Source organism: Dryobates pubescens, chromosome 4 (assembly GCF_014839835.1).
Source record: "Dryobates pubescens isolate bDryPub1 chromosome 4, bDryPub1.pri, whole genome shotgun sequence".
Lineage (NCBI taxonomy): Eukaryota > Metazoa > Chordata > Aves > Piciformes > Picidae > Dryobates > Dryobates pubescens.
This window is the reverse complement of record NC_071615.1, coordinates 40244466-40271763: the sequence shown is the minus strand read 5'-3', so window position 1 is coordinate 40271763 and position 27298 is coordinate 40244466. Positions and strand designations below refer to the sequence as shown.

Genomic DNA, 27298 nt, shown 5'->3' with positions numbered 1-27298 from the left:
CAAACCTTAGGATTTTACCAAGATCTTTTTTAAAATGCTATATATGGGGGCAATATGATGTTTATATATAGAGAGAGAGAGAGAGAGTGAGAAATTACTTTCATCATCCTATTCTCAGAGATGACAGCTCTTTGTGCACTTGGTTAGTCATCTTTCCAGGGCCATAGACCTGAGCTGCATGTGAGGGATTAATACACACCACATGATTTAGGAACCACATTTTGCTCCCTGCTATGGATAACAGATTGTACAGACACAAGTTGTTCATTTTCATAAGGGTTTCTTGTCAGAGTAAGAAAATGGGAAGGGTCTCCTGGCACAAGCCTGTGACTCAGGATACACACATTGCTAGGTAACGACATCTGAGCTACCTCTGACTGAACTACCTTTAATCCTGGAACACCTCATCAGACAGAGTGGGACTGCACTCTGCAGAGTGGGATTGGGACTACTGCTTTAGTAAAAGTAAAAGGGGAAGTAAAAACAAAAGAAAAAAAAAAAGAAAAGTAAAAGGTTCACAGTTACTGCAGAGGATTTCATAAGTGGCTGTTGCAAGCTGCTGTTCCTAAGATGCCCTTCAGACCTGGTGCATGAGGCAGTACATGTGGCAAAACCTAACCAGCGATCTCCCCACTCCTGACAGAAACTGTGGGAAATTATATTGAGAAAGTATATTATGAAATATTACTGTCCATGAGATGACATTCAGAAGCTGGCAAAAGAGGCAATGCAGTTGCCTATGATGCTTTGACTCCACATCTTCAGTGTGATATGTTCCAGAAAGCAGTTTACCAGTGCAATTATTTCCTGAACAATGCAATAACTGCTGCTTTAGTGACACAAATCACTCATCCATCTGAATAACTTCTCTAAAATATCAGAGCACCAATTATTGAATCCCACAGCCTTCCTAGTTTTGAAAAGTGAGCAGATTGAAGGACATTTGATGTCAAGCAAGTGCTAGAGAATTCAGTGAAGCAAAGAACAGATTATGTCATCTGTGCTTAGCTACTTAGGAGGATCAAGATAAAATCACCATCTACACACCACCTTCACAGTGAGGTTCATCACAGTTTTATCATCAGAGTTTACATTTTTGAAGCTTATTTCACATTCCAGCCTCATTTCAAAGTGCATATTTGGAGTCAAATTTAACTGAATGCCACTGCACATGAAGTGACTTATTTCCTCTCTTCCCACTCACTGGAGTTTGAAAGACCTGATAGGCTATATTTCAGTTTTTGAAATTGCAGAAGTCTAAGAGGAAACTCTAAATCTTCCAGGAAACTTTTGGACTGCATGCATGTCAGACTAACCTATACCACTTTTCTAATTTACACCATTTGCAGATCCACACAATACACTGGGCAGCAATACCTTTCTGTATCTAAAGAAAGCAACACATAATAGCACTTTTCTTTTGACTTATTTTCTCTCTATCTTTTTTGGGTTTATTTGTGTCTTTGTCATACTAGTCCTGAATCAAGAAGGTAATTAGGTCTTATTTTAATAAAGCACTCAGTTGTGTGTTTTACTTACTCCTTAAGTATGTGATCCCACCAGTGCAACAACTCACGTGATATGTGGCCTTAAGGGCCTTGCTGAAAGAAAGTCTCCTTGAAAACTGAAAATACTATCCAAGCTAAAAAGAAGGAGTTAGCCTGTTAGAGTGCTGCCATCTAGTTAGATGAGTGTATACAACAAAAACCCACTTAGAATGCATGCAACATCTCACTGCCCATTATGCTAAGCTACCTGCAGAAAATCTTCCTGAACAGTCAGTCACAGCTAGTCAGAGGGACCTATTGTACCAGCTGCTTTGGGTTTGTGAAAACACCTAAGTATATAAAGAAAAGTAATTAAAGAAAATAGAGCATAAGAGCCCTGGCAGTTTGGGATCCTGCAAAACAGAAGCAAATTTGCATTGAACTTTGTTAAGTTGTGCTGCAGTGCAGTAAGCACCCTCAATTCCCACTGGATTCTGCAGAAGCTGACAGTGCTGCACAACTCCTGGGAAGCAGAGAATGGCAGGAAAAGGCTTTTTATTCAGTAACCCAAGCCATACATGAACCTCAGAGTCCATATTTAAGCATGGTGTTTCAATATGTGATTTTGTGATGGAAGTCAAATCAAAAGAAAGTTCTGCATTTGCTCTGATACGGTGTAGAAGACTATGCTTGAATGTCTCAGTTTTGATGTGGTACCCATTGTACGTTAGGCAAATGAAAATTATATGAATTTTAGACTTTGGAGTCTAAAATAAGACAAGATGTGATGTTGTGCTTATGGAGTGATACAAACTACATCATAAAAAAGCAGTGAAGTAAAACACTTAGCTGCTTGAAAAAGTGAAGAACTGTGCTGTGGAAAGAACTGCATTTGTCATTTGGCTACTTCTTGTGTACCTTCCCATATCAAGGTGGGGAACACAGTCACCTCTGGATTTTATATTTTGCTGCATGTGAATAACTGACTTTCTTTGTGTAATTCTCTGGGGGGTTTGATGGGGAAGTGTGCTTTCCTAAAATGCACTATTTTAATAGTGTCAGTTAACCCCAAATAATTCCCAAGACAAATGATGCTCTTACAACAGAAGTAAGACAGATTTGGGATTTAACATTTGTGCCATTTAAGTAGCTGGTCTTTTATTCTTTTATTTTTTATTTACCTCGCACTTGTTTAGCAGCCCAGTTTCTTGCAGCCTTGACCAGATGCTTTGGATCCTTCCAGCATGTTCAGGGTGATTAGCATAGTTGCCACACATGCACTGGTGCTTCAGCATCAGACTGTCATACACAACACCTTCAACACAAAGAAGACAGCACAACAAGAAACAGTAAGTGGAAGGAAAACAATGCAAGTTATACTGTTCCATGTCAAACATGCTATAGCAAAACTGGACAGAGGAAAGAGAATATTTTGGATCTTAATTCCCCTTTCCTCTGGAAGACTGAATTTTGATTTACAGGGTACATCTTGTGGTATTGATAAGACATAAATCAGTGCTAAGCAATTATACTAATAAGTGTGGTTAACTGTAAAGAAGGAAGAAATTGGGTGGTGTCTTGTTAAAGGTTTAATGGCCAGCCCTATTATGAATCACTTATTTGCTTTTTCTTTCAGGAGTAAATTTGGTTAAGGCTGTTAGCCTATCTACAACAAGAGTATATGTTTATAGCTGTCTAAGGAAAATCATGCAGAAAAACCTTTTAGAATAAATCTGAATTTGTACTGCTTAACTAATACTATATGAATTCCAGAGCTCAGAGCATATCAGATGAAAGATCCAGAGTTGCAGCAGGGGCAGCCAAAGTCTTTTTTCATTAAAAAATCCCACCCACTACTCAATTAGGACCAAATTTTGTTGTTAGACTGCAATGCAGAGTTCCTTTTGAATTTGCTACACTCATTTATTCAAGGACAGACTAACTTTATATGGAACAGCTATCAATAGCACATTGCTTTACATCCACATACTGGGAGCAAAAGAGACCTTTCGAAGAGTAGGCTTAGCTAAACTTAACTTTCAAGGATTGAAAACACTGAAACACTGAAAAATTGTTTATTTCCTTGTTTGCATTTCCCTCAGACATGTCTGGAACAAAAAATATTTTAGAATAGAATACATAGAATACATAGAATAAACCAGGTTGGAAGAGACCTTCAAGATCATCGCGTCCAACCCATCACCAATCCAATTCCGCCCAAGCAACTAACCCACAGCACCAAGCACCCTGTCAAGTCTTCTCCTAAAAACCTCCAGTGATGGCGACTCCACCACCTCCCCAGGCAGCCCATTCCAATGTGCAATCACTCTTTCTGTATAGAACTTTTTTCTAACATCCAGCCTGAATCTCCCTTACCCTGAATCTCCTTACCCCAGTGAATCATTTTCATTTGGGAAGGATTTGGATTTTTCTTCCCCTTACAGTTGAAAGGGACTCAAATTAACAGTTTCTCCAAGCTGCAAAACTTGGCATTCTAAACCTCTTTCTTATGTGCCATCGCTACTGGGGATGCCAACACAGTTTTGGGAAAATTGTTTGTCTGTTATTGAGGAGTCAGTCAGTGAAGAAAATACAAAACTGAAGGCCACTTATTCAGCAAAGTTTTTGAATGGATATTGAACTTTAATGATGTGTTTTAAACCTCTGTTGAATAAAAGGACGTATACATTGTGGGCAATGTAAAGTTAAGATTCTGAGATAATTTAGTTAGAATCCAGCCAGAAATTATGCTGTTCTAGAAATATTTATGCTGCCTTATTTCTTAGCTCATGCACTTTAGAACTGATCCTTTGGGATCTTGCTGTTTAAGCCAAAATGATAATACAACAATTATGTTCAGCATAAGGGAACAGAAACATAATGCCTATGTGAAGCGTGGCTAAATTTGTGCTACATTATTATCTAACAAACAACAATTAGCAATAAATTCTTGTATTTACTTTCTTGGTTTGTTTCCTTTTAAAGAAAAAAAATCAACAAAACACAAAAACAAAAACAAAAGAAAGGAACCAGTGACAATCTGGAGCTAATAAACTATTGCAGCTTAAAATCTCTGCTGGCATTTTCAAAGCAGTTAATAATTTCCTTTCTCTGCAGTTATTTGCACTGTACAATTTATAAACTTTGCTGCTCTATCACCAGGCCTTGTAAATTATTTGAAATAGCAAGAATGCACACAGAGAAGTGCATGCTCACATGCCTTGCTTTCCTTTTCTTGGCACACAGAGTTTTGACTTCTACAATTTGTTGCATACCCAGACTTTACAATTTGCCGGTGGTCATTACACCATTGGATAAGCAAGTTTTTCCTCCCATTCCCCCTGCCTGACAGAGAAGGTGTTCAGATGCTACATGTACATGCACTAGGACTGGTGGAGTCACCGTCCCCGGAGATGTTCAAGAGGGGATTGGATGTGGCACTTGGTGCCATGGATTAGTCATGAGGTGTGTGGTGACAGGTTGGACTTGATGATCTTTGAGGTCTCTTCCAACCTTCGTGATTCTATGATTACAGTATCACAGTATCACAGTATAACTAAGGTTGGAAGAGACCCCAAGGATCATCGAGTCCAACCTGTCTCCACAGACCTCATGACTAGACCATGGCACCAAGAGCCACATCCAATCTCCTCTTGAACACCTCCAGGGACGGTGACTCCACCACCTCTCTGGGCAGCCCATTCCAATGACGAACGACTCGCTCAGTGAAGAACTTTCTCCTCACTTCGAGTCTAGACCTCCCCTGGCGCGGCCTGAGACTGTGTCCCCTTGTTCTGGTGCTGGTTGCCTGGGAGAAGAGACCAACCCCTTTCTGTCTACAACCACCTTTCTGGTAGTTGTAGAGGGCAATGAGGTCACCCCTAGCTCCCTCAGCCTCTCCTCATAGGGCTTGTGCTCAAGGCCTCTCCCCAGCCTCGTTGCCCTTCTCTGGACACGTTCAAGTGTCTCGACATCCTTCTTAAACTGAGGGGCCCAGAACCGGACACAGGACTCAAGGTGTGGCCTAACCAATGCAGAGTCCAGGGGCACAATGATCTCCCTGCTCCTGCTGGCCACACTATTCCTAATACAGGCCAGGATGCCATTGGCCCTCTTGGCCACCTGGGCACACTGCTGGCTCATGTTTAGGCGGCTGTCAATCAGTACCCCCAGGTCCCTCTCTGTTTGGCAGCTCTCCAGCCACTCTGACCCCAGCCTGTAGCTCTGCATGGGGTTGCCGTGGCCAAAGTGCAGCACCTGGCACTTGGACTTGTTGAATGCCATGCCATTGGACTCTGCCCATCTGTCCAGTTGGTCGAGGTCCTGTGACTGTCAGAAGCTCTTAGGCAGAGTAGGCAGTTATACCAATGTATATGAATGGAAACACTTGTTAAATGTTAACTATATATATATATATAAATTGTATTCTTATTATACAGTATCAAAATGTTATCTAATAATGACTCTTTTTGATTGCCTAGTAATAATGACTCTTTTTGATCACCTATATCAGGGTTGCAGGTAAACGGGATTTAAAATGAAATGTTGAAAGTGTGCATTCAGAAAACCTCCTCTGGATGACACAAACATCCCCTTCTTAGCTGTAACTAAAAAAACAAATGTAATGAATTATTTTGTCTGAATAAAAAATCAGTTTAATCAGGGCAGGGCAGGATTGCATGACAGAAGCATCTGCTCCAAACTTTTAAATGCTAAGATATTCACACCAGTGAGTGTAAAATTTATTTATAGCAGGATTAATTGACTTAAGAAAAGACTGAAATATATGTTCTCATTTATTGCAAACATCTAAATTGATTTAGGATGTGCAAGTAATTCAGATGTGTGGCTGCCGGTCATACAGCACATGTGCTTGGTACGATACCACAATGCAGCAGCAGAGCTTACTGCTAAAATTAGCCTGTAGGATTTCCCTAACAGGATTCAGCCAATAATCTCCCCACTCCAACAAATAAAGAGAAAGGGAGACAACTGTTTTCAATTGCAGACTGCTGTGAAATATTAATAAAAGATGGTTATTCTGTCTCTCCAGAACAAATGCCTACAGCCAGATTCTGCTGTCAGATTCCTTGTGTAAATTTGAGCAGCTCCATTGAGACTGGTGGATTTATTCTGGATTTACACCAATATTACTGGGGTCAGAATGTGGCCCTGATGACAGACTTGACTGGTGGCACCACTGAACCATATAATGATAAAGGACACAGGACAAAAGAAACAGAATTTGCAGTAAGTCAGAAAAAAATAAAGCCTTCCTGGTGAGGACTCCTTAATACTCATTCTTTCCCAAAATGTGTTATGTGGGCCAGCTTCTTTTAGTAATAGTTTAGTAATATTAAGAACAGAGGGGAGAGCAAGAGACCTGAAAATTGTTGGCTAAAGTCATGCTTTGAAGAAGGTAAAATGCCCTAGAGAACAACAGTGCCAATAAAAAAAGAATTTAAAAAAAAAATAATTAAAAACCAAGGGAAGAATATCTAATAAATTGTTCAATAGAAGAATCTGAAATTAATAATGTCAAGTATTCTTTAAACCATCTAAATGAACATCAAGTAGACTTTATGGTTTTTTGCGTCTTTAAGGCATTATCTTGTGCATATACTGTGTATATATTGCATAGCTCTCTCACAATCATAACCATCCTGAATCCCTTCAGATATTTGGCTAAGAGAATTTTCCCTCATGACTCACAACAACATAGGCTTATTTTAATCCCCATGTAATATGCTGCCACTAAAGTTTTCCTTCTACCTTTTTCCTCTCCCAAGAATATATTGTCTATACATAGGGAAAAAATCCCAGAATAGTAAGAAATAATTCAAGGCAGGGAAATATTTTTTACATTGATAACTGAAGTTACAATCTGAATTCATCCTCACTTCACTCATTTCTCCCTTTCTGCCACCCATTCCTTCCTTGCTTGCTTTTCATTCTTCACAGAGTGAGTTGTTAGCCATTGGAATGTGCTGCCCAGGGAGGTGGTAGAGTCACCATCCCTGGAGGTGTTCAGAAAGGGATTGGACATGGCACTTGAAGCCATGGTTTAATAGTCATAAGGTCTTGAGTGTCAGGTTGGACTTGATGATCTTTGAGGTTTTTTCCAACCTTATTGATTCCATGATTCAAAATGGCAGTGTTGCACTTGATGTGGGCAATGGCTGCTTGCATCCTGTACTCTCTTAAGGGAGTAAATCATAGAGCCTTGAGATAGCTCAGGTTGGCAGGGAACTCCAGTGGTCTGCAATCCAACCCTCTGCTCAAAGTAGGTCAAGCAATGTCATCAGACCAGGTTGCTGAGGGATTTCATCCCCATAGGATTTTGGAAAGGTCCAGGTCTTTTTGCTTTCACTGACCATTGAATAAATGCTGGGGCATCATCCAGACCCAGGAAATATTATGCACAGGATAAATAAATAAATCTATTCTATACCTTACCATATGTTAGTAATACAAGTATCAATTTATTTATTCACAGAAACTGTACTGGAACTGTTGATGCTGCAAACTTTCTGTTCATTGTCACTCCAGAGGTGTTAATCTTACAATAGAGAAAATCACTCTATTTTCAATGTACTCAGAAAATGCAGTGATAAAGCTTAACTATGTAAGTCTGTAAGCCTAGAGACAAGGAAAGGAATTTCTTCAAGCTGAAAAGAAGGGCTTCATTGTAAATGCAGAGGTGTGTGCTTTGTTGGAGCTGTGAATGGGTCAGTCACCCTGGCTGTTGGCATAGATACAGTCTGATTACAGCTACAGCACTGCACTAGGTCTCCAGTCAGTACCCAGAGGATAGAAAAGAGACAAAAGGTACAGAGCTAAAGTGGACAACCTGAAGCATAAAGTTATAGAGAAACTAGAAATAGGAGGGGTTTTTTTTGCTTTACTGAGTAGAGATAATTATCTTGAAAGAGTAGTGCAAGATCTGAAAAAGATCCAACAGTAGAAACAAGGATTCATGAAAAAGATGTTTTGGGTTTGGAGAAAGGAGTTCAGTGAAGGTCTGAGAATCTCAGCTGGAATAGGATACAGTTTTTCTTGTAGCATGGACTGACTTGTCAATTGAAGGCACTGACAATTGTATTGAAGCTTTCCTATTTAATGGTGGTCTTTCTTCAACTTATCGCTGGTCTCTTGACAATACAGGCAACAAGAACACAGCAAAAAGAACCAAAGGATAGGGAAATGAAAGAAAAACCTCTTAATGACTTAAAGACACCAAAAAAATGCACCTGTTGCTATATTGCCAGAGCCAGTCAATGATAATAATTTATGACTATGTGAATATTAACCCTGTGATTTATCAGCTGCACTGGTTGACTTGATGCCAGTGCAGCGTCATGGAACTGAGAAACAGTAAGGCTAAAACCGAATGCATTGCTGCAGGAGGTATTTGAGGCATTTAAATCTGTTGATCCTACATGAACAAACGCATTTGCCCTGCCTATTAAAAGCAGTCTTTAGGGAATCCTACCAGTTGTGTAGACATGCTGGCTGGGCTGGTCCACGTCTGGGTGAGGTAATGTGGAATCTGTGGGGGAAGACGGGGTCCTGGACACCGACCGATGTTTATCTAATCCTGCCATGCCAACTGTAGCCATCTGAGCCTGGTAGATTTGCAACTGGTGGACACGCCGATGTGCCATGAACTCCTGTTTCCAAGAAAACAGCACAGTAGAAAGAAATGTGAGACAGGATCAAGTAAGACACTGAGGGAAACATGTCAACAAATGAAGTTCATTAGGTCAGGGCTGTAATAAACAGTGTGGAAAAAAACAACCCTCAACAACTAGTACCTAAGACCTAGTCAATAAATCCATTCAACAGATGTTTTCACACTGACAGTGTGGGCTGCTGACTTTGCTGGAGAGGAGGCATTGGCAGGCAACCTGTCAGTTCTCCCTGACAGAAGAAAAGACAGCTTCGCATGCAGAGGCTTATAAAAGACAGTGGGTTTTCTAACATGTAGAATACATATGTAGTATGTAGTATGATTTTAGAACGTTTAGTTTATGATCCTGCACAAATAAAAATGGAATCTTCCTACAGCACAAACTGCGCAGTACCAAATTCACTGAACAACTTCGCGGTCAAATTTCTTCAGAGGACTCAGTTCCTAGAGCTCCCTGGAAAACAGGAACAGTTTGCAGATAGGTTTTCACAAATCATTTAGAAATTCAGGAGTTGTTACATGAGATCCCACTTAGGGACTGTCTCCTTTTTTGTTGTCGTAACTGTTGTTGGCTGTAGGCAGTGCCAAACACTTCAGGAAAGGTAGGCAGGTGTGAAGAGACTGTGAGAGAGCAAAAAGGAAGCTTTCCTCTTCTGGTTCTGTTTTATTTACCAACAGATGGTGACTTCTGCTGATATGACAAAGGTTGAAGCCCTGCTGAAGTCAGTAGAAACTTTCCCATTCACTCACTCCATGGAACAGGATTGCTTCACAAGTCCTTCTCTGTTTTTCTTTAGTGTTGTTTTGGTTTTGTTGTTGTTGTTGTTGGGGGGGGGGGAGGGGATTGTTTTGTTTTGCTTTGGTTTGTTTGTGTGTGTGCATACAGTCTTAGAACTGTATGCACCTAGAAGGCCAATGCAAGAGAGAAATTTACAAACCACTTAGCAATACAAATTCAGTTGAAATTCACACGTCTGTCTTAGAACTGCAGATTCTGCTTATCCTCACCTGTGCCAGATCTGTATCCTTACATGCAGGTATATATATGTGTGTATGTGTGTATATTTTTATATATATATATATATATATATATATATATATGGTGTGTATATATGGTTTAGCTTTGGTCTTGGTGGGTTTTTAAACCCAGTAACAATCAGGGCTGCTGTCTGTTGTTGCTTGGAACAGAAGCTTAGAGACCTGGCCTGGCCAAGGAGGGATTGCTGGGTGCTCGGGGAGGTGAAACTGAGTTCAAGCTGCGTGGGAAGGCAGGTGGGAGTACCTGGGAGTACTCCAGGCCCTCACACTGCAAAATGAATCCACAGCTCATGGGAAGTGAGAATGTTTACCCTGTATGTAAAAAAAGCAGCCTTTATGAAAACAAGTGCTCCTCAATAACAGCTGAAATGAGAATAAATGCTTTAAAAGAGTCTCAAAACCCACATTAATATCTAGGGTCACCACTTCAGTGAAAAGACAAAGGTCATGGGAAGGGTAAATCACCTGGGACCTTGTCATAAGTGACTAAATAAAGAAAATATGAGTAGGCAAAAAAGAGGTTTTCCAAGAAGTATCTTGGTTTAGGGTCATTGAACCATTTCTCTTTCTTTAAATACAGTCTCTTAACTTCTACTATTGCTTTTTTAATGTATGATGACAGGATGGTTCCAGGAAATATCTTGCATCTGCAGCAGTCTATGCATCCCCTTTCCTTGCGAACATAACATATCTTAACATACAGGAATTCTTTCCAGTGTCTTAAAACAAATTATTTTAATTGTGATAAATTTTCAGAAGAGATCTTTTTTTTTTTTTTGTGCTTCTAGGCATACACACCTTTTGGACAAGTGGAGAGTGCACGGATGCTAATGTGTTCAATATTTTCCTTATGGAAAACAGACACATTCTTTTGGAAGCATTTAGCATTCACTTTCCTCAGTGCTGGCTTAGTGCTCAATAAAGGAGGCGCAGGATGTGTTTTGCTGTGGCACAATTACTTCCTGCATCCCAGGATCAAGGGGAGACAGCAGGACTGTCTGTCTGATGCTTGTGACTTCACCATCTCCTGCCTACTATTCCAAAGCATGAGAGCAGGCTGAACAATTTGAAAGAAGAAAAACTTCACGCAGAGCTTTATTGATTTTATGAAATCAACGGAATGGTGGCTATTTCTGCTGCTCTCCTCAACATCATAGGTTGCATTCATGGCATTCATTCAATTGCTGGTATCTGTGCAGTTCTTCAATCAAGGCCATTTTTGCTACTGTCTTTCAGTGGTCACACTAAGTAATTATAACTGATTACCTGAGGTCACATTTCTCATAATTACTAGAATACAGAAGAAAAAAGGGATTGCTCCCTATTGGAATGTTCTTTGAACTAGTAGGAGTGCATTGATGTATCCTGGCAGTCTACATTTAACAGGATTTATTAAATACACTTCTTCAGGAAATCTTGGAAATGTAGCTATCAATGAGGGGAGATTCATGATGTGCACAAGTGTTTCTGTTTGGGCTTAGTGTTGGTAGATTCTGAGCCTTTAGAGCTGCTACGTCTGCCTTTCTTTCGTTGTCTTACCTGAAGTTCACTTGTGCACAATCTTTTTTTTCAGTGAAGTTCTAAGTTTGATATTCAATCAATAAATAATAGAAATAATCTATCCAGGTCTTTGACCTGAAAAAGTCAGTTTAGTGGTTTCTTTTTGTTGCTTTGGGTGGGTTGGTTGCTTGGTTGGAGCTGTTTGTGGGTTTGTGTTGTTTGGTTGGCTTTTGTTTTGGGGGTGTTTGTTTGTTCATTTAGGCAGGGTTTTGTTGCCTTGTTTGTTTGGGGTTTGTGGGGTCTTGAAGAAAAAAAATGCAAAACCTGATGCACTGCAAAACCTAGATAACTGGGGTAAATTTTTTAATGCTAGTCAACCTGTGTGAACATCACCTAAAATCCAGGCAGCCATATATTGCAGCAATTTGTCAAAGACAAGAGGGCCTGTTCTTGCTCTCCTGCTAAACTGTGTTTTGTTTATATCGTTCTTCCCTCTTCAAATGAAACCAGACACATACCTAGAATCTGACACATGTTTATCAGTGCAATCAGTCCAGGAAAGGAGAATGAATTTGTGGATGGTTGGATGGAAAGCTGCGTGACACCTGTTTTGATTTGGGAGCTCACAGACAACTATTTGCCTGTGAAAACCTTTTAAAAGTTGTTTAAAATGGAATTGTTTGTCTCACAAGGCTTACAGTGAGGCTTGCTTCCATCCTCGGGTGGCTTCCAGGTCTTTTCATTGTCATTTTAAAAACTCTAGGCATCAGCAAAGTTTGGACTTGTTCAGGTTTTAGTCAAAGTTTTAGGCTTGCTTCCTTATTTGGATTCATTTTACAGACAACAGGCGCCCATGAAATATGTGTATTTTTTTCCCAGCCACCTACAAACTTATGCTGTGAGCATTTGAGATGCTCTGTGTCACACAGACAAGTGGATTAATGCAATGAGTAATGTGGATAATCAACAGACATATCTGGCTCCTCAAATGCTCACCTGGCCTCTGGAAGGGATTAAAGCAACACAATGAATTCATCTTCAGGTTTTATGTGCTCCAGCACTGCAAACACATGTGCATCTCTCCAGCAACATGACAACAGCAATATTTGCACATCTGTAGGGGTAGTGATCTGTGTGAATATATTTGGAGCCTTTCTTAGGTAACCTGAGCCTGGCCTGCCCGGCATGGAGCCTGCTAGTTCCAGGTGCCTGAGATTAGTTCATTAGTAGAGGCAAGCAATTAGGGGCTCTGCCACAGTGGGCGGAGGGCCAGGCATCCTCCTTCCCAGAAACCAGCTGAGGCCCTCAGTAACTGTTTTGAGGAGGATTTTTAGACTCAGTATCTAAAGAGAGGATGACCTGTTTAGAGGCATGAGAGATAAATATTTGTCATTCTCCTAGTATTACTGTAAGGTAGATTGTTTAGGAGGAGCTGTCATTAATGTGGGTTGGTGTGAATATTCCTTTTGTGTGGCTGTATGATTTGTATGTTTTGATGCTTAATGTCTTGTATATTCTAAGGATCTTAGTGAGAGTTTCTTTCCCATTTCTACTGGCTGTGAGAATTGGTGACCTACAAGTGTATTCAGTGGGATTGTTGGATGGTCTATGGTGGGTGATAAAGCATAGGTGAATTGTTCTTGAATTAACGCTTCTTTAGCTGTTATGTTTTGTGCAGAGAAAAAACATATGTGGGGTTCACTCATAAAAACTTCTCTTGCCTCTCAACAATCTGCTTTTGAATTTAGTTCACACTTAATTTAATCACAGCTAAATAATTCCTCAGATTTTTATGTCTGTACCACAACCCTATGTGTATATGGCTTAGGCTTTTTTTTTTACTGTTTTTGTTGTTATTGTTGTGACAGAAAATGGTTTTTCTCTTAAGAGTCATAAGAAATTCAAAATTTTCTATTCCTAATAACAAGATTACTGTTTGTAGCATCTCATCTATTTGGGGCCAGGTTTATAGCCCCCTGATTTTGTGCCTTTACTGAATTCCAATGAGGAAATCTATTAAAAATAATTACTGTGTTATCCATCCTCCTCTTCCCTTCCCCAAAGACTTTCAGTAGTACTCCTCTTACAAAGTTATTCATCTCAAAGCATTTTTTGGACTGTGGGCTCACTAGGTATTTTTTCCCCTACAATTTCTACAATGTATTCTGAAAATTACCCACAGGAGTAGCTATTACTGAGGAGGAAAAAGACATATTTTGACTTAAGTGAGGGTGAAAACTAAACCTGACCAGCAGGAGACCTGCTGCCTTCCAAATGCTTCTTCTAGTTCCTTCCCCTGAAAAGTATTTCTGATGTTTGTTCTGCTCCTGTTGGACGATGGGCTCCTTAGCCTCTCCCAGGCCCCTCTAGCAGCATTGGAAGGAAAAAAAGTACCTTTAGACCCTGCCACTTGTCTTCCCCACTGCCCTCTTTAATTTCCTACCTGCTGAGTGCACTTGTAGCTGAATACATCCAAGTGGTGTCCAAGCCAGGCAGTGGCTGCATCCAGAAATGCAGCCTCTGCTTGTAGCACACAGACCTCCGTCCTGCTTTTAAGTCCCCATGACAGCAGCCTTGGCACAAACCAAGACAGCATCATTCAGAGTCTGATTCAGTCAGAAATCCTGGGCACCCAGATATTTCTTATACAGTTCAGATGTAGCTAGTTAACAGTCTTCAAAAATCATGGACCACATGGAAAATACTAATAGGATTGACCTCTTTTATCCCCGGAAGTGATAGGAGATAAAAACAGAGAGCAATTAATTTCAAAACAAGGAAAATTAGGACAAAAAGAACTATAAGTAAGTAGAAGTACAGCACTTTTGCCCCAGGAGTTCTGTGAGCTTTTCTGCCTACTGTCCTAAAATAAAACTAGTTGCCCTCAAGAACTGAGCAAAAGTAGGCCATGAGATCTTCTGAATGTTCTTAGGTGAACAAATGTGAAAATGCAGGAAGAGCTTATCTCTGGCAGTCTATATAATCTAAAATAGAAATTAGTCTGAGATAGCTCTGAAAATTACTATGTTGAGAGGTCTTTTAAACAGCTCTGTCACTTGGAGAAAACACATGACCAAGAAACCTTACTAATGCTATTTTTGACAAAGCCACATGTAAAGCCACAAACTTCCATGTCATCACTTTCAAATAAAATTGGTATCATCATCTGAAATATAGTCAGCCACAAATTCAGAATCAGCATTTTAATGAAAAGTAAATAAATAGCAAGTATGGGTACAGGCTCATAGACTGAATAGGCAGAAATGGCTTTAGAATGAGCAAAAGCAGGGGCAGGAAGAAAGAGGACTGCCTTGAGGATCTGTTATATTGGGTCATATATTATCAGGATGTTTATAGAATCTGCCTTTCTCTTGCTGTAATCCAAGTGTTGACTAGAAAATGAGTAAACAGATATGAAGTCTTATCAGCTGAATGTTGGGTGCAGATACAGAACAGAGGGATGAAAGCCATATGCCACAACTGCTTAGAGTCCTGGGCAGAGAAGACTTGGGCAGCAACTTGCTGCTCATAGAAGAACAGCTCCATGCTCTCTGTCCTTCCCTTGCCTTCTGGAAGACTGTGGAAAGTTTTGTTCCAGCTACTGCCAATGTAGAGCTCAATAGTCAGAGTGGCCCTACTGCAGTGACAGCCCAGGCTGTGGTCACCACCTTCAACCAGCTCTGTTTTTCCCTGCTTCCTGGAGCAACAAAGCTGCTGCTGCAGAGGTCTCTGCCCCTTTCCTGCCACCCTTCCTTTTTATGGCAGGAGCACCCTTATGATGGCAAAGCTTTTAAATGACATTTTTGTCCAGTAAGGCATGGAATAGAGGAGGAGCAAGGACTATGAATAGGGTGACAAGAGTGTGCTCCTTTGTCAAGTCATGTAGGAAAGGATGAGTTCCCTGCCCCGGGTTGCATGAACAAATGTAGGGGTCGGGGGGGGTCACACATCTTCCCTCCAGCTATAGAACATAACAGTAAGGTCAGGACCCAAGCTTTTACCACTACTGTTGCTCAGATAGGTGGGTGCGTTGCTAACCTGAGGTTTCAAAGTGAGAGATGGTAAAAGGTACTGTTCTTGAGGGGAGCATTTCCAAAAATCTGAGCATCTCAACAGGATGAGAAGCTATCTTTGTGAAGAAATATGAGCCAGGCGGTCATTAAGTTGATGCCTGGCACGATTAAGAAAGAAAGGAGTGATGGGAAATGGAGTCTGGGAGTGACAGCTAGGAGGGCCCTGAAGATGGAGCACTTTCTGCTGCAGGGACATTCCAGGAGTCCAGCTGAGCTGCTGGTTTCATTCCTGGTTCCTGTGTCTGTGAGACCTGCCTTCTCTCCTCCTGACATTGGCAGGTAGTCGGCTTCTGTCACTTCTGATGAAGTGCTGGCTTGTGGTGTGCATAGCACACATCCAAAGAAAATGCAGCACCTCCTCAAAAGCTTGCATTCCCAGCTGAACCTTTCCCTCTATTTCTGACTATCCCAGAGATTTAATATAAATGTATAAATAATTTGGGGTACAGTGAAGGGGAGAAAGGGACCAGTTTGTGCCTTGCTTCCTTTTAAAAAGATCACCCAACCCTCTTTTAGAGGATTCTTGTTACTTACTAGAAATACCACAACACTTTCCTGAAGCCGTTTGGTGCTTTCCAAAAAAAGAATGCAGAGAAGTACAGAAATGAATACCAATGGGAAAATACAGTTGCCCACATCTCTTGCCCTCACTTTCAGTATTAATAAGTCTTTGCTTGTTTTGCTTTGATGTGAAGAATACATGGGCTTTAGAATAGCATTTGATGGTTACGACCACCTAATCCTAGCAGCTTTCCAGCAGTCATCAGTTGAACTGTTAGCTGGCCAACATTCATCAATGGCAAATCATCTGCCCCCCTCCCCCCTTCCCCTCCTCCCCCCCTCCCTGTTTCATTGTTCTGGGAAATATAATTCAAATCTCTTCAGCAGTATTGGCAAATCAGTTTGGGTTACTTTATGCTGATCACTTCAACCGCTTCCCCTCTTCTGCTGTTCATTGGAACTATTTTTCTTAGCAGACTTGTATGGTTTCTTTTAAAGTGCAGAATCATTAGCTTGACCTTCATGTAGAGAAATAAGTCTACAGGCTGAATTCAGCAGCAGCCACCCTGCTGAAGATCTGTGTTTTCTGCATATTTCAATAGGCCCTGCTTTGGTTTTATAGGCAACTCTGCTGAGTTCAGGATTTATTGTAGAATTAATGAAAAGATAGCTAGGTCTGACAAATAAAGAGAAACCCTTGGAAAAACTTGCTCCTCAATATAGAGTCCATGCACATTAACACTGTGGTGTCTAATCATAAAATCATCAGGGCATATCGAATCCCTCTGCAGGTACCTTGTATGGGGGTAAATGATGCCAGAGTGGTGAGCATCAATGGACCATATGGTCAGTAAATATAAGAGCCATAATTGAGGCATTTCACTCTGTTCTCCCTCCACAGATCACCTCCATAGATCACTGTATATAATGCACAGACTTTAACAGGTGTGTCTACTGCACCAGAGCTCTTCTACATAAAGCATCCATTTCTGCTGTTGCCTGCATGACAGCAGAGTTGTAACCTGATGGATACCAGGTTCTATTCCTTTGCTGGAGGGCTCATATCTCACACCTTACTTTAGTGTGGTTAGAATGTCTGCAGACCTCTTTTTCTCTGTCATATTAGTAGTAAGAGTTATGCAGTTTCTTGTCTTCTTCTTTTTTTTTTTCACATGTGCACACATTTGCAGATGTCAGAAAATGTTGTTAAAATATTTTTCTGTCTCCAGTGCTCAGCTCTTGATTGATTTTGGCATACAGAGAGGGTGATACAGAGCAAAATGGTGGCATAATTCAGAGGAATTGAATATAGGACTGGGGTGGGGGGGGGGAAGAGAGAGAGAGAAACAATCACAAAATGAATATTTTCACATCTGCTCTATGTATTTGTAATGTATTCTGTAGATTTGCAGAATGTTCTATGTATTTACAGAAAACATATACTTCTGCAACAAACAAATACAGCATTTTGCTTGCTTGCTTGTTTGTTTGCTTGCTTTTTATTTGGAAGGAAATCAATCTGTTTGTAATTTGGGCAAAACTGAACTGAACACCTAAAGATTGCTTTTAAATATGTCTTCAAAACAGGGGCTTTCCTGCTATATGCTTCTCAGCAGAGTGTTTGCTGCTTTTAACAAGTAAGAGAACTGCCAGAATGGGAAAACCCCTAATGTTTGCTGCTTTAGGAACAACTGCAGGTTTAAAAAGAAACATGAAAATAGCATAGCACTCATTGTATAATGCAGACTGTAAAATAATTCCCCCAATTTCTCATTCCTTGAGCAAATCTTGGCCCTCAAAATGCAACTCAGGGTTCAGAAGAGACCATAATACCTGTTATAGTTCCTGGGAAGGATGGATGAATTTATTTGAACTTGCTTCATTGCAATGTACTTTCAGTGTCTGCTTTAAAAAATAGAAAGGGGCCAGATTGCTGCCACAAGCAGGAATGTGGAAGACTGGATGGGACTAAAAGGGAGAAGAGAGAGGGAACAGTATTACCATTCTAAACGACTGAATATCATAGCTCCAGCCTCTTCCCTTCTCAACCTTTCTCTGGTTTTTATGATAATATTCTCCATTTTCTTAATGTTTTTAAAATTCAAAAGCAATTTTGCTTGCATGCTCAACTATGTTCCAGTCCTTTCTTGCTTTTATTCTTTCTTCCACACGTTCATGTCTTCAGACTCCTCCAATATCATAAGATATGGGATAATAAGAAAAAGTAAAAGAATACAAGCTGGGGAGAAGTGGGAGCAGTTAGAACTTTTGTCCCAGTGCAGCACTTCTGTAAGGTGGTTCATTGATTTGATCACACTACAGTCATAACACTGCATTAGCTAACATGACATTTTTCCTCTGTGTAGCAGAAATCTTTGACCAAAATATATAGGAGATGCTTGCAGGGAAAGAAGTCTGAATGCTTAAAAACCCCAAAGGGTACAAAATCAGAGACTAAACCCTGGTCTATATTCCTCATCTGACCGGTTACTCCTTACTGTGATGCATGTGATTGCTGAAACAGGACAAAACACAATAATCTTCAGTATATAAATTAAAGGTTTTGAAACTGCCTCAGTACAGGTCAAAAAGAGCTTTCTACTTTAAAAAATGCCTTTTCTTCTTCTTTCTCCCCCCCTCCCCCCTCCCCCCTGCAGAGGATGGCTGCTTAGTATTGAAAATCACTATCTGTTTTAAAGGCCAGCAGAAGTAATGATATCTTGATTTGTTTGTTGGGGAAGGCAGCCCTGATGCTCAGCTCCACTGCTGGAGCAGTCTCTTAAGGCATCTCCCTGATGGCACTCTGGGAGGACATTCACATGCTGGAGATTGTCTCAGAGTCAGCAGCTGACCAAAGACCACAGGCAGCTGGGAAGGGACAGGCGAGTCATCTGGGAAGCACAAGTACGCATCCCAAGGGTTGTGTGGGTGCAAATTGCAGAGGGCTTCCAGAGATCCTCAAAAGCAAGGACCTGACAGTCAGTGGAGAAAGTAATCTCCTCCAATAAGAAGTTATAACACATTGTAGCCCTGGTTTGGGGCCAAAATGGATTATTTGCACAGATCCAGGTCTATACAGGCTAGAGGGGAATCAAGACATTTAATCTAGGCTTTGACTGGGATATCTGAGAGGAGTGTTTGGCAGTTTCAGTAGCTGCTTCTTAAGGCAGCTGCACAACACTTAGAAAAAGCATACACTGAAAAATATTGCAGCATATCAATAGCCACAATGTTAACTACATCTAATGAAATGTAGGAGTAGAGAGAGGGGAAATTCTGAGGACCAGCCAAAGCAAAATGTTAATTCTAATTGTTGTATGTAGTTGGCCTTGTCTTGTGACAACTTTGTTACTATGCAGATTTCCTACCTGCCACCTTCCATGGGAGGATTTTGCAAAGTGAAATTATGCAGGCAATTCCCCTTGCTTCTTACCTCTTTATTCCTAATTACACTGGCCCTGTGTTCACTCAAGATAATGTTATAGCTGTCCCCAAATGCTCTAGATATCAGGCATGTGACAAATGAAATATTTTAGTGCTTGGAATTCATTTCTTTTTTCCCCCTGTGTTGTGGAAGTGTAGCTACTAACACGCTGCAAACAAGGCTGTGTTTGCTTATTGTCTGGCAATGGAGGATTGTTTTTTAAATCATTTAAATCTTTTCACAGGCATATTTTTGTAGATGTCCTTTTTTCTTCAGATGTGATGGTTGTATTGTAAAGGGGTAGTTTAGATTCATGTATTTGGGATACATGTACATTTACATATACTATCACACTTACTGCCTTTTGGGGGTTGGGTTTTTTTTTCACTAGAGAGGTCTTTTTCCTCTGTAATAACTTTTATTGATATGATGCATATATATCCCTTGCATCTTGTCATCCTATTAAAGCCTGTCATGACAATATTCTGTAATTCATCTGCTACACGAAGAGTATTTTTCTGGGGAGAAAGCAAGGTGTAGAAGTTGTGAATCCAAAGTGAACAGAGAATACAAATCCTGATTCCTAAGTTCTTCATTTAACCATTGCTTCAATAATAATTGCATTGTATCACCAACATTTTCTAATCCTGGCTGTTTTAATTGCAAAAGAATGCAGCACTGTGGCTTTCAGTGTTTCTTATTACAAGAGACAGTAATAGAGGTAAGTGTCAGAAGTTGGTTTGGTTTGGTTTGGTTTTGCTGGATTTGGAAAACAGTAGGAGAAATAAGTCAGAATGCTGGACACTATAAAATATCATAGGTTTTAGGCACTGCACAGGAAACTCATTCCCACTCTGCAGCTTTAAGCTGGCTGCAAAAGGGCTCTGGACAGACTGGGTAAGCAGGAAGCAGCTGATCATTCCTGTGACCCACACAGAGCCATTGTGGTAAAGGGGCCCAGAAGCTTCTCAGCTGTTTTGTTTTTGGGGTGACTGTTGTCCCCAGTCTTGTTGAGAATATCCAGTCTGGTTTTGTTCCAGATCAATCCTACTTTCAGATACACCACGAGAGAAAGGTGGTCCCATAATATGGTATGTAATATATACCTGGTGCTACTCCAGTCCTCAGGGCTACTGTGAGTCCCCAGATCCTTTCTGACAGCTCTCCAGGCCAGGATGTGCCAAAGCACTCCTGATAACCGGCACATCACATCCATGCCACTGCCATCACAGACGGCCTTGAATCCCTGCTGGCCACAGGGTAACTTCTGAAAAAAGGCTGGTTGTTGTCAAATGTATCCCAGACCCTTACTAGAGCTGCAAAGATGGGCTGAAAGCTTTGGGACTGGGTTCAGAGCATTGGGCTCTGCAGCCCAGCAAAGTGCATTCCTGTCAGAACTCCATGGACATATTTGAAGGGGAACCACAGGGGGTTAAACACAGCCTGATTGCAATATCAACAGACATACTAAAACATGGCAGATTCATCCCTGAGCCCAACCAGAGATTCAACCCTGTCCAGAGGCCCAAGCACAGACAAGGAGCTTCCCTGCCCCTTCCCCCTCCCCTTTTCCAAATCCTCCTGACTGTATTTGGGTTTCTCTCCTACTCTCGGTAGACAAAACTGATTAAACATTCAATAGTGACATTCAAAAAGGGAGAAAATACGTGAGATTGCAGCTGAGGTTCTGACTTTTAGTGACAGTTTTAGAAATATCCCCTGCTTTTGTCATAAAATCTGAGATTCAGACATCCAAGTGGCTCTTTGAACACTGAAATATGCTATGCACGTGCTTATAATTTAATTCAGAAGTATCTGACTGCTGCTACCTGGCCCTTTTTTTTACCCCCCCTTCCTTATTTTTAGTCAGTCTCTAGAGAATTTAGAAGCCTTTTTACTGTACAGTTGGAAATAAGAAACAGGATTGGGGTTTTTTTTTCAGTTTTCCTTATGTGCATTGTGTGGCATCATTCTAAGGATTTGGTTTTTCTTTATTTTTCCCTCTTTCCTTTCCCTCCCCACCCCACCCCCCCCCCTTTTTTTTTTTAACCTGAATTTAAACCCTGATGATTGTTGCTGTCATACAGCAATATTCTCTAATGTTGTAGTACAGTACACCCTAAAGCACTTCCAGGGGCTTATTCTTTTCAGAGGGGAGGGATCATGAAGTTGCAAGACTTCTAGGAAATTTTAGGTGCATTCAGGAATTGGTCCTGCTACAAAATCCCAGATAATGCTTTGAAAATCTGGGTTCAGTATAACTCCAGATGGAAGCATCTGCTACCTTATCTAATCTTTAGCATATTTATGTGTGTGACAGCAAAGAGTTATTGAGCTTCCTTCCAGAGCTGGCTGTACTTCTAGTGTAATATACTTCAAGATCCGACATATTATTTCAGCACAAAGAGAGTTCCATGAAGTTACCCAACCTAATAAGGCCACAATCTTTTGAAAACATGCGATGATTGTTACGGGCCAAATTCATGACCTTGTTTGAGCAGGTTCAGAGGAGGGCCAGAAAAATTATCAGAGGGCTGGAGTACACCTCCTGTGAAGAGAAAATGAGAGAGCTGAGGTTGTTCAGCAAAGGATTTGGGGAGAACTTCTTGTGGCCTTTCGGTACTTAAACACAGTGACCTGTAAGGAAGATGGGGATGGTTGTTTTAGTAGGGCCTTTTGCAATAGGATAAGGGGTGGGTTTAAACTAAAGGAGGGTAGATTCAGATGAGATATAAAGAAGGAATTCCTTACGATGAGTTTGCTGAAACCCTGTAACAGCTTGCCCAGAGAGGTGGTAGATATCACATCCATGGAAACATTCAAGGTTAGGTTGGATGGGGCTCTGAGCAATCTGATGTAGTTGAAGATGACTCTCCTCACTGCAGGGGAGTTGGACTGGATGACCTTTAAAGGTTCCTTCTAACCCAAACTATTCCATGATCCTAAGTAGCACACTCCAGCTTCACACGGCAGGAAGAAAAACACTGCCCTAATTTATGATTAGCTGCCATGTGAAGGTGTTGAGATTTCAGGCCCATTAAATTTTAACAAAAGATGACCTGGGGAACGTCTGAAACAAGAGCTAGTTGGTAAATTCACCTCTGCTGTTATTAGGCATTCACATCACAGGCATCTATTTCTGCCTACATAACCCCAGCCAAGACAGGCTGTGGCTGCTGTTGTAGGCAATGCATTCCCACGGACTATGCCTGGGGTGACAAGTGAGAGGTGTGAGTTGTTGCACCTACTCTTTGGTTTTGAATGGAGGGAGTAAGAAGCCCTGAGCAGGGGGCCATGGCTGGTTCCCTCTGGCTGTGAAATGTTTGTGTCCCTGGAGGTTGTCTTCTCCCCAGGGGTAGAGAGGGTGGATGAGCCTCTCCTTTTCATTTAAGAAAGGGTTACAGGGCTATGTTGCTGAAAGCCCCAAGAGAGGTTTGGGTCAAGTAAGGTTGCTTTGGGAGGATTTGGATCTCTGAAGATGTTTTGTTTTCATTCTTTGAATTAAAATTTAATTTAAGTAATTGAAATACATAATCCATCTCTGAGGAATGCTGTCTTAATCTTGTCTCTTAGAAGAAAAAGCAGGATTTTAAAAATTTTATCTGTTACTGATCAGCTGTATGAGCTTACACCAGACTTCTAACCTCTCTGAGCCTTTATGTCACCTTATCTCATCCTGGCTTTATCCATTAAAACCATGGAGATTTCAAGCATTTTGCAACGTGACGGTTCAGTGCTCAACAATAAGGGTGTTCAACTGGACTTGTGGAGCTAAGGCAGTAGCATATTTGAAATAATGCAAAACTGTCTTGAAAATCCTCTTCCTTACCCCCCTGCCCACCCCCTAGAAGTAAAAAGGAAAGCTATGAGTTTCATCTAGTTTGTTTTGGCATCGTAATTAGCCATATAGGTCCAATTACATTTCATTAACAAAAATAATAAACATAAAGAAACAAATATAAAGAACTAGAGCAAAATGATAATGAGAGAAGATAAATTAAGTGAGAGTGGGGTGGAGAGAACAAGAATCCAGCTTTAACAGGACAAGTCATAAATAATGGAGACTCTGCATCCAGACACTGTCTTTCTCATCAACTGGAAATGGTCAGAGCATTACAACTGTGATTTCTGGACATTCTTACAGTATGATGTTCTGCTGAGTGAACCCTGATCCCTTAGGTCTCCCTGCAATCAGGACCTCTTCCAAAGGACTTCACCTTTGTTGTGGATGTTATGTCAAAGGCTTTTGAAAGGTGGTTGCGGAGAGTTTTCATTTCCTGCTCTATTCTATCTACTGGAAAACAACATACACCTTATTTATATGATGCCTTCCAAAACCCCACAGGAATTAATTGCTGCAGTGGAGGGTTGTGGTGGGCCAATGGTCAGACAAAGTCAGCTGAGACAGCAGGGCTGGTTGTGCACCAACTGCAGCAGCCGCCCACCGCTGACCACAGTAACCTTTTGGGGAAAAGTCACTTCCATCAGTCAGGCCACTACAGGGCAGTGGCCGCGAGGCAGCAAAACACCGCTTGGAATAATTCTTTGCAGATGCCAGGAACCAGAAGTTTCAGGGAGAAAAATGAAAGCCATTCACTCTTCCAATGACACAAGCCTTTGATACCACAAAGTCATTTGGACAGAGAGCTCCAAGGTCAGGAAGGCACGTAAAGATTGGTGATTAGAGAAATACTATATCAGCAAAGTGTGGCAAGCTATTAAAAGAAACTGTAGCTTTTATGATTGTGTTGCTGGAGCTTCCCCAGGGCTATTTGTATTAGATATTGAGTTAAGCATAACTTATTTAGTCCCAACATTCCAGAAAACATTTTGATGTCAGCTACTGAAGGAAAAGTAAACACAAGGAGGAGGAAACAGTACTGATCCCAAACAGATAAAAATATTGTAATTTAATTTTGTGAACCCATGCATGTTAGAGCATTAAGAAGGAGGAATTCATAAAGGTTGATTTGACTTGCTTGATAGAGGTATTTAGTCACTGTGCAGCTAGGGGTGAGAGGGTGGAGAAACAGAGGTGATTTATCACCTTGACTATACACTACACCCTGACAAAGCATGAATGCAGTTTTCTGTAGACAACATTTTTGTCTAGAGCAGATTTTATGCACATGTGTGATTCTCATCTAAAGCTGTGGGCTTGTGTGTACGTTGGGCCAAACTATTTCCTTAGCTGGGCTGTTTGCCCAGTGGATGTTCTGATGGCTGGTGACAGGGATTTGCCTGCCCTTAATTGCCTACCAGAGCAATCAAGAGTCTTCATAGTTTATGAATAGCTCTATGGGTCTGGATTTTTGGTTATTGAATGAAGAGTTCAAAACCTGATCTAGAGGCTGATAATCCCTGCACAGAAAGTACCTCACAGCTCAGCGGCTCCAGTCGTGCTTGTTTATTTCTGTAAGAAGCCAATAAATCAAGTGGGGAATTCTGGTCATGTGCTCTCTGTTCTCTCAGAACAGCACTATGGTCCTGAGGGAAAGACAGGTATAAATGTAGGTTAGGTGTGGTTTTCCTTGATTTTCCAGAAACTACTGTTTAAGAGTGAGGGTGCAGGACAGCTGAAACCTCAACATCAAGTACAGCTCAGTCCCCAGCACAGCGAAGACAACAGCTTCTTGCAGAGGGTTGGTTTTTTTATGCCATTTTGACTGTACTTTGATTCATATATTTTTATTTTCTTTTAAAAAGGTTTGCTTGTTTGTTTGTTTATTTGTTTTTCTTTGCTGGGACTTACAAACTGGTTGGTTTCAAGCATTGCAGGAATAAAGGGTCAAGGAACATAGCAGAACTAGCACAGTGTTACAGATATCACTTTGTAGATGTTATCTGTCCAGAGACACTGTCCAAGGAAGAATATACTTCCTGCTACCTTGCTTTAACCAGGTCTATTAATGTCACTTTGTTTTGGACCTAGGAAAGATGCCAGCCCTCCATGTTCTTTGACATAAGACTGTGAAGACCATGCTTTGGTGCTTCTCTTGATTAGCAGCCGCACAGTGCACTGATTTCATCCTGCTGATAAAAATTAAGTTTTTAACTTAAGTTGCAATACATTTTTATACTCAGAGTAGAAAAGAGCATGAGATGAGGAAGAAAACTGCCTCTCCCTTCTATCCTCACTAAATTATTTTGTGCTAAAGTTTTTGCTGCAAAGAAATTGTTCATTACTGCAGGAATATCCCAGCCATGCAGATTACATATTAATTGCCAGTTCACCCAGACAGAGGACCATATTCCACTTAGGATTGCAAATGGAATGCCTGCTGGTTACCTCCTAGGCTGGAGGTTAGGAAGAAGTTCTACACAGAGAGAGTGATTGCCCAGTGGAGTGGGCTGCCTGGGGAGGTGGTGGAGTCACCATCATTGGAGGTGTTCAGGAGGAGACTTGATAGGGTGCTTGGTTGCATGGTTTAGTTGATTAGGTGGTGTTGGATAATAGGTCGGACACGATGATCTTGAAAGTCTCTTCCAACCTGGTTTATTCTATTCTACTCTAAGTATGCCTTATAGGTCTTAGCACCTAAGACTTCATTTGCATATCTTGTGCCTCCTTGTTAATACAAAGGCTTCTCACCGATTTATTTACTTTGTAAACTGAAATTACTCTGCCTAACATACATGTCTTAATTCTTGACATATTTAATCAGATGATGTTGGGCTATAAATTCTCTACCTTGCAATTTGTAAGTTACCACTTCATTGCACTTTTAGGCTGCTTTTTAACAGCAGTTAGTCTGTTACTCGGGAATACAGCTATTGTATTTTGCAGGTTGTGAAGACAGATTTGAAGCTTTTTGGGACCCATAGCTGAACAGAAAAAAGCCTGTGTTGTTGACTGCTTATCTTGAGGAGAATAATTCATGGCTCAAGAAAAAGAAAGCAGAAATGTAATTTACCATGAAGCTAGACAGGAAAAAATACATAAATTTACTAGAAGAATCCAAGTTTGGCTATGACTGAAGGACTAGAAAAAGCCAAATCAGACCTAAGAAGACAAGAACACAAGAAATGCCCTATTGCACCAGGCCAGACTATTATGGCCAGTACTGCCTCAGATAACATTTAGCTAGAGGACATGAGCATGGCTTCTCTTTGCAATTCATTCCCCTTGTTCTCTCTCAGCATCCAGATTTTTTCATTAGAGCTATTAGAGGTACATCCTTGTCTCTTTCCTTTGATATCTGCTTATGACCATGCTGTCCATAAATTTGTCTAATCCTGTTTTGAGCTGCTGGTTTCTGCAATCTTCCACAGCAGCAAATTCCAGCATTTCACTGCTCGTGGTGCAAAGAAACAAATCTTGCCTGCTTTAAACTGATTTCCTCCTAAGTTAAGCAAAAGCTCCCAAATCTAGTATTGCAGGATTTGGTGAATACCACTTCTTTACCCACTTTCCTGCTGCCCTTGTGATTTTGTAGATGCCTCTCTGAGGGAAGGTACTCTGTAGCAGAATTGGAGATCTTTACCCAGGACAGCCAGTGCACTCTTTCAGCCTTTCACAGGTGAAAATGTGGCACTCAGCCTCTCATCTGTACAAATTCCTTTCTGCCCAGCACTGTTGAAAATA

General features: G+C 40.9%; 1 protein-coding gene across 12 annotated transcripts in view; it reads right to left on the bottom strand.

Moving 5' to 3' along the window:
• The window catches only part of HDAC9 (histone deacetylase 9), a 471044-nt gene that overhangs the window by 135245 nt on the left and 308501 nt on the right, over positions 1 to 27298 (bottom strand). For all 12 annotated transcript variants that reach the window (XR_008462230.1, XM_054161160.1, XM_054161166.1 and 9 more), the window contains 2 exons: positions 8980 to 9157; positions 2669 to 2802 (listed from right to left, as the gene is read on the bottom strand). Coding sequence is in view for 11 of the 12 variants with exons in the window: in XM_054161160.1 (XP_054017135.1) it covers positions 2669 to 2802; positions 8980 to 9157 (312 nt within the window). In the remaining variant the exon portion in view is untranslated. The remainder of the gene's footprint in view (positions 1 to 2668; positions 2803 to 8979; positions 9158 to 27298) is intronic.